The sequence below is a fragment of the Atractosteus spatula genome, chromosome 8 (genome assembly GCF_055471065.1).
Source record: "Atractosteus spatula isolate fAtrSpa1 chromosome 8, fAtrSpa1.hap1, whole genome shotgun sequence".
Classification (NCBI taxonomy): Eukaryota; Metazoa; Chordata; class Actinopteri; order Semionotiformes; family Lepisosteidae; genus Atractosteus; species Atractosteus spatula.
In genome coordinates this window covers 6,465,062-6,473,495 of record NC_142713.1, presented here as the reverse complement: position 1 = coordinate 6,473,495, position 8,434 = coordinate 6,465,062, and the positions used below count along the sequence as shown (strand labels likewise).

The 8,434-nt window shown below is 40.5% G+C and overlaps 1 protein-coding gene across 2 annotated transcripts in view; it reads left to right on the top strand.

Moving 5' to 3' along the window:
• Positions 1-275: 275 nt before the first annotated feature.
• fbln1 (fibulin 1) overlaps positions 276-8,434 on the top strand; it is a 62,354-nt gene continuing 54,195 nt past the window's right edge. The window contains exon 1 of one of the 2 annotated variants that reach the window (XM_088923710.1): positions 276-526. In XM_088923710.1, coding sequence (XP_088779836.1) covers positions 472-526 — 55 coding nt within the window. In that variant the 5' untranslated portion in view covers positions 276-471. The remainder of the gene's footprint in view (positions 527-8,434) is intronic. The other variant, XM_088923711.1, reaches the window with a different exon arrangement.

Sequence of the window (8,434 nt, the reverse complement as noted above, 5' to 3'; positions counted from 1 at the left end):
TGATATAGCAAATAGGATACAGTGTTTTAAATCAAGATGTGCAAAGCTTGCGGAGGTCTGGGTAAAAGTATAATCGCATTTTAGACATATCATTACTTTTATTTAAAGAGGTCGTGAAATCTCACCGTCGTTATGTTTAAGCTTATCTTCAGTTTTGAATAACTAAACGTCTCACTGGTAGTTGAAAGAAGCCCAGCCCTAGTCTCGGGAGATAGCCCCCACACGACCCCCCGGAGAGACGGGATAATTAGAGCTTCGCTGCTAGACAGTCGTGCTGTGTTTTAAGCCATTTATCTCAGAGCGGCTGTTGAATCCCTCTCATTAAAGTGCGTGTGAGATGGTGAGAGTTGTTTACCCAATAGAGAAGACTGCTTTCAACACAGAATAAACTGGACACACAACCAAGGAAAAACAGGCTGCATTTTTTTTTGGAGTTCAATTTCATGAATTTGGTTCCTTTTTGCTTTTGTAATGGCACTCTCAGTCGTGTTGCTTTTTGCTTTATTCGAAGTTCTCAGCGGCCAAGGTAAGAAACGTTACCTCTCGCCCTGTTTTCAATAAAAAGTGAAGTTTTCACGTGGAAAAGGACTTTTTCTTGTAATGGGCATTGGAAACGGTTTATTATGGGTTCATGTTGATCACCTACTGACCGCATTCATGCACGATTAGCAACTTGAATGCCCGTATTTCACGTGTGCTTTTATTGATCCGTTTGCAAGACTTTGCAAGACTTTTTAGCAAACGTGATAAACGTGCTCCTGTTCATTATAAATGAACGAGACCTTTAGGGGTGATCCAAGAAATACTTATCGCAAGGACGTGCAGAATTTGACCGATTAAGTATTAATCGCTTCTTTATGTTATTTTCAGAAGACATTTATACCTACGAAAGAAATTCCCTTGTAGGGTAAATGCCTTTTTTTCTTTAAGCAAAGCAACAGGATTGAACGCCGGGCGAGGGGCATTATTCTGGTTTCTAGGCATGAACACCGGACACGCTGGATATGTGACTAATGGCTGGTGAAAAGTGTCTTTGAACGCGTTACCCGAGGCTCCCAAGTTGTGCGGATGAGACCACAGTTACTGATCTCATCCGCATATTGTCCAAGTGTGGCATCACTTCACATTCATCGCCCTTTAAATATTCTAATACGAGTAGGTGTAGCTGTAAAATAAACAGGTGCTCTTTCTTAATTTTTTAAAATCAGGTTACTAATGTTTTCTATAATGCACATGTGTACAAAATGTTATTTTATCCGACACAGTAAAGGGTTACCACACAGGTAGTTGACAGAGTAAATTCAATCAACTCAACACGCTTGGGAATTTAAGCTCTGCCTATAGGATTTATGTTATTTCTGTACCTTGATCAAGTCAAGAGTTCCAGGCAAATATATAACTTAAAGGAGTTAAGCACCTTAGCATGTGTGCCAACCTATCCTATATCATTACTTAGATCTCCATGTTCTAGTATGTTTTAATATCCTGAGCAATTTGCTTACGTTTTCTAACTCTGGAGATCAGATTATTTAAAAGAGTCAAAGGCTCTTATCTAGTATATATGCTCCTAACATTGATTCTACTAATTTATGAATATCAAAACTTAAACATTGTTTTTGGCTGCTCAGAATATATGTAGCTACAACTTTTTAGTCTAAAAAAGAATGCATATTTGGCATGTTTTCTAAATGAATACATATTGTAATTGCTGTACAAGTAGTTATTGAGGAACAGTCAATATGGCTGCCGTCGCATCATCCAGGTGGAGGGGAGTCCCCATTACCTGTAAAGTGCTTTGAGTGGAGTGTCCAGAAAAGCGCTATGTAAGTGTAAGCAATAATTATTAATGTAATTTTTTTTTCTGTTTGGAAGGCATTGTCTGATATGGAGCAGAACTCCACAAAAGTAATTTGTTGTGGGTCTGGATCAACCTGCATCTATAGACTCCATAGAAACCTTTTTTTTCCACTCCTGTTACAATACTTGGCTTTAATTGGTAGATTCATTGTAATAATTATCTGTGTAGACTGACAAATACAATTAAAAATAAAAAAAAACAACTCAAACACTAGGAATGAAAAGCAAGACCTTGCTCTTTTTCAGTGACAACTTAGTCATTTATAAAGGGTGAGGTGAGTCCATAAGAAAGTGAGCAGATATCACTCCCAGGACACTAACATTGGAAGGAGAGCAACATCAGACATGAATACAATGCTGTTTTTGCACAACTGTTAGACTGTAGTTCTATCAACTTAGATATGGGGTTCTACTGAACATGATGGTTATTGAATTTGTTTGCCAAATAATATTATCTACTGTGCTTGTCCTAGGAATTGGACTGTATAATTCTAATCATGACCTGACCCTATGTTCGTGTGAGTTTCCTCTCACAGCACAATACTGGTAGGTTAATTGGCTTCTGGGAAATTTGTCCTTGGTGTGAGTGTCCTGCCCAGAGTGTATCCTGCTTAGTGCCTGCTGCTTAGCCAGAGTAGGTTCCATCTTCCCACAACTCTGAATTGGAAGAAGTAGTTAGAAAATGGATGGATATTCTGTTCAGTTACTTCATAACCTCCGTTCTTTCCCTCTCAGTTGCTATGCTGCCCTCTGGACACTGAAAAATTATTTCAGTACATATCAAACATCTCTCTGAAAAGAAGAACTTCAGCAGGGATCAGACACAGGTGTGTTTGAGAGCCATGCACACATGGGCAGATGTATGAAAATACTATTGTTGGGATTTGGAATGAAAGTATTTTGTAACAGCACGCCATTAAATAAGCTTTAGGCAATTACAGTGATGGGCTCTTATAAAAAAACATTTATGTTAATCTGGTGTTTCATTATGGGGGTTTAAAACTTAATTCAAGGATTATTTAATCTAATTTCCACAATAAAATACTGATATTGACAGGCTGAGGTGATTATATTCTTCAGAAGTTTCACAAGTTGTTGTTTTTTTTACAGTAGTCAGATTGTAATTGTTTGAGGAAATAGGATGTAACCTTTGGTTTAGAAATTAATGGCTGTTTTCAAATAGCTGTCATGGTGTGGTTATATTGGAGCAGTTGAAATGTTGCAAAGGACAGTGTGGACGTCTCAGGTGAGTTGCCTACACAGAATTCCCCCGAAATTCAAAATGGCCCAGCCAAGATGGAAAGCAAATTTAGTAAAGAAAAGTTGTCATGTGTAATACGTAATGGATTACGAAATCACACTTTTAAAGCCAGTGTGTGGTGTTGAATCAGAAATATTGCCTGGCACAGAACAGGTGTGCTTTCCCTCTAAGTAACTCTGTTTTTCAAGTGGTTAGCTGTGAAGAAATCATTTTCTTTGGCCCATGTGCAGTAGAAGAAACGACCAGAAGACAGGTTGCTTAATCACTTTTTCCAGTCTGTGAGGATTGCTTTCCCCCAGCCTTTGTGTTTTGGAAAAAGATATCAATAGCTTTTGTAGTAATCTGGCCCTGTCAAGTAGTTTTGTCTACTTTTGAAGTAGATGTGTCTGCCATGGATTAGTCTTAATTGTTGAATAGTGGGGAACTCTGGGTTCTGGCTATTTTGGCTGTAGTATTTCTATTAATGATATTTGGCACCAGTCCCTAGACAGCACTGTGCAAAACCTGTCCAATAAAACCAGTCTGCCAAAACTAAGAAAGTAGAAGTAAAGGAAATATTCCTGACATTTCTTATGGGGAAATGCCAGTTTTCTTCTAGGCTTCCAAGTAGTGAATGCTTATTACATTTGTAAGGACTGTTTTTTTTTCTTCTCGCTTTGAAGCCGTTCATGTCCAGAGAAAAGGAATGTCATACCAGGCAAGTGCACTGGGACAGGCGAGCCGTAAAATTTTGGTCCCACTACCAACAACAAAAAAGTCTGCAGGAATTCAGCCCCCCTTCCTCAGACAGCTTCTGCTCATAAACTGGTCAATTAACTCCAGACTCCAGAGGTATAATCCAAAACCGTATATGTGAAAATGAGATGCCTGTGCAAATGGGCTCTGGGTGGTACAGAACTGGTCAGGTTTGTGTGTTTCAGCCTGAGGCTTGTTAAGCAACAGTGGCGTATTTATTTATCTATTTATTTATATATATTTTGCATACATCTTATAGATCTTGGGTTGGCAGGGCCTCTTAGGGACACTTGCCAGCGGCCATATTACCCTACAGCTCACAACTGGCAGCCCCACTGGAGCTCAGCAGGTGTGAGCCTGGCCAGTACATGGATGGGAGACCGCCTGGGAAAGCTAAGGTTGCTGCTGGAAGAGGTATTGGTTAGGCCAGCAGGGGGCACTCACCCTATGGTCACTGTGGGTCCTAATGCCCCAGTATAGTGACAAGGACACTATTCTGTAAAAAGGCACTGTCTGTCGGAAGAAAGGTAAAACCGAGGTCCTGACTCTCTGTGGTCAGTAAAAATCCCAGGGTATTTCTTGGAAAGAGTAAGGGTGTTACCCAGGCGTCCTGGCCAAATTTTCCATTGGCCTTTACCAATCATGGCCTCCTTATGATCCTCAGATCTGGCATCATTACTCTGTTTTCCTTCCCACTGATAGCTGGTGTGTGGCGAGCGTTCTGGCGCGCTTTGGGTGCTGTCGCATCATCCAGGTAGATGCTGCACACTGCTGGTGGTGGAGGGGAGTCCCCCTTACCTGTAAAGCGCTTTGAGTGGAGTGTCCAGAAAAATGCCATATAAGTGTAAAGAATTTTTATTAATTTATGGGGGTGGCTATTATTTGCCTTCTAAAATCGGATGTACTGTACTACTAAAAGGAGTGCTGCTCTTCTCCTCTGCAGCCGTTCCAATGATAAGCCCTATTTTACACTGCCAGTGAGGTGGAACAGACGCACAAGCAGAGCGGACGTGCGCAGAGCTTGTATTCACACCAGACATGACTCTGAAGGCACATTCTGCCCGAGGAATGATGCTCAAACCCGGTTATTTCTCAAATCTGACCTTCTCACTGTCTGTTGTATCACCTTTAGTGACACCCGCTGCCTTCCCTGGGGCTGCAGTGTCTTCACGTTCCCAGATCCACTCAAGCGCTGGAAGTCCTGCTTTCACATTTTTGCAAAGGCAAGGGGGGGGGTTAGATTTATCGCAGGTCTTCGTCTCTTCAGCTCCATGATTTAATTTATGATGCATGTGCGATCCCAAATAATCTGTTAAAAGCGTAAGCAGAGCTCGGCTTCAGTGACACTCAAATAAATCAGTACAGCATTAAGCTATAGATCCGTGTATCAAATACAAAACCGCAGATTAATACCAGATTTTTACAGATGGGTTGCAAACTGTGCTCCTTGGCGACAGTCGCTTTTCTGAGTGTGTGCACCTCCCTTATTGCCTGCAAAGGGAGAGAAGGCAAACTTGTAGTGACAAGATGTAGGCTCTGACATTCTCATTCAGCTCAATAGGCATGTTCAGTGTAGCAATAAGAAATTGAACGTTCTACACACTACCCCCTGTTAGATGTATGCTTTACTGAGCGTCCTGGAATACCTTGTGCAGAACAAAGTTTTCTGCTCTCTTTTTGAAGTCTTTTAAAAACAATGCTCTGTATCTCATCAGTATGTGCACTAAAGCAAGAATTCTATTGTGTTTCCTGTGCCTTTACCAACAGTGAGTGGATGATCAATGCAAGGTATTGGCTGAGATGAAAGTCTTGATTGGAAGCTATCTGCGAGTCAAAGGCTGACGTGATTACACAAATATTTAAGGCGAAGTATTGACACGGTTTTTCATTTGTTTTGGCTGTAGTTCATCACCCAGCAGTTGTATTTTAACTGGATTTTTGCAACAGTTTGAAAGATCGGTGAACAAGTATGCCAACTTTTGGTTTTTCAAAGACTTCTTGTGAACCATAGATGCTTTCTCTGTTAAACCAGTGCTCCACTCTTCTTTTAAAAAAAGAGAATTGCAACTGAAAATCATCCAAGAAAATGTGTTGGTTTTTGAGAATGCACTGACCTCTTAAACAGGGCTCCACCGTTCAAGCAATAGTTATTAAAATAATAGTGTTTTTTACAATTAGGGCAGGTAGTAGCCAAAACACATTAATTAAATCAGAATTAAAGTTAATGGCCAACTAGGATGACCTTAAGTGAATAAACAGTCATCTGCTTGGATGCAACTGCTGTTGAATAATTGTATGTGGTGCAGAGGAGACCTACTGTGTAATTGGATGAGCATATATTACAAGAAGAAAAAATACTCCTTCCATTGGCAAGTAGTTTTTAGGTGTTATTACTTAATTTCAGTGCATGCGTTAGCGTGGAATTACATGTTTTCATCCGGTATATGGAATGCTGCATGATGCTACATGTGTAGGGATAACGTCCATATGCATATATGCATGTGCTCGAACTCAAGTTTTGAAGACTGAGACACACAGGGATGTAGAGATGAGAGTAAATCATTGCATGAATAGACAGACACAAGCAGTAAAAGCTGTCATTGTAGCTATGCATACTGAAAATAGTGGTGAAGCATCCACAGACTAGGGTAGACCCGGGGTCCCCAGCATCTCTGAATTGGACGAAGCAGTTAAGAAGATGGATCTTCAGAGAAAAGCTCCAGAATAGGGTTCATGAAGCCTAATGCTCTTTGCCTAGGATCTATCCACTGGTTAGATCCCAGGCAGCAAAGATCAAAGAGATCTCTGGATTTACATCCAGTGCAAGTCTGTCCAGCTGTGGGGATGATACAGTAGATGTGTGCATGTCAAGCCTTTGGGGAAAGTAGAGCGCTTGTGAAAAAGTGCATGTTGACAGTCCTCATCACCCCTACTGATGGACATGGACCAGAGGAGGCATTTTAAACTTGATAATAACGATAATGTTGCTTTATTAGCCCTATACAATTTCTTGCCTTAGGAATTAGTCTTTTCACATACCCCAGCTTGCTCTCCATGAGACACAGACAGGGAGAGAAGCTTGGGGTCAGCCATTTATACAGCGCCCCTGGAGCAGTTGGGGTGAAGGGCCTTGCTCAGGGGCCCAACGGAGTAGGATTCCTCTGCCGGCCACGGGATTTGAACCAGCAACCTTCCAGCCACAGGCACAGATCCTTAGCCACAGAGCCACTTCTCCCGACCGTCTGTTGATTTTATCTGTAGAACCCACGTCATCTGTTAAGGGTTTTGTCCTAAAAATGACTATTCCTGCATTAGCACGAAATATTAGTCAAATTTATTTTTAATTTGGTCATTTAAAACCTTGCCCACCGCACCATGTGGGCAGCCACACACCCTGTTGTTTGAGTGTGCAGGCGTTTAGAATGTAAGTTTTTATTTCTTAATTCAGGACCCCTCACCTTTTGCAATAAATGTGTTAGTAACCATACAAATGGTCACCTCTATAATTACACTAAACATTTTTAATGGGCATCTTTTCATTCAGTGGTTGTTCTGCAGTCTCATTTTGTCCTGTACTTGGCTGGATTATCCCTGAGATGTTGGCTCATGTAATGTTGGTTTCTGTTAGAGGCCCCTGGGCTGGTCATTTAAAGAATATCAAAATTTAGAATAGTTTACCATTAGATTTGAGCTTCTGGTGTTTTGTATTCAACGCCATAGAGATTTATAAAGTTCTTTTGGTTGAGACCTGGCCTTGGACCTGGATAATGTCTTAATAAAAGCATCAGAAACAAAACAACAATGAACATGTTTGAAAAAACTGAAGGATTGCACTTCTAAGGTACCAAGGTAGCAAAATCCAATCCAGATCTCTGTGTCAATAAAACCACCGTCTTTAGTGATATTGAGGCAGAGTAAAGAGACTCGTTATCCACACAAGCCAAGCAGTGATGAATACACACATCTCACTTACCTTTATATCTTTTAAAAATAATTTTAGAATTGCACTATAATTGAAGTTATTCATAAGAAACAATGGTTCAAGGAAAGAACTCCTATATATCCTACAGTGTTGTGACCCCTTTGGAATTGGCTATATTCCTGCAGTAATTGCTTCTAAAAATGTGATCTTATCTTCATCTCTGTTATAATAATAGATAAGTAGATAGAGTCTTGACCTTTACTCAATTTGTACACTGTGGCCTGACCTGAAGCAGGCTGTTCATGTAAGACAGCCCACAAATATCAATTGAAACCGTTACGTAAAGAGGAACTGGCCAGAATAGACCCAAATCCATGTGTAGGACTCCTCAGCAGCTACAGGAAACATTTGGTTGAGGACATTGCTGTGAAAGAAGATTCCACCAGTTAACTAATTCCAAAGGTTCACATTCTTTTTTTTCCAGTGTAGACAGTGAATTTTTAAACTGTGTCTTCAATATAGACAAGAAAAAGTACAATTGTTTTGTTCTAATTTGTCTGATCAAATTGTGTTTATCTATCACTACGACGTGTTGAAGATCAGATCACATTCTGGGAGCCATCGATGCAGGAGTACAGATTATTCCAAAGTAATCTTTG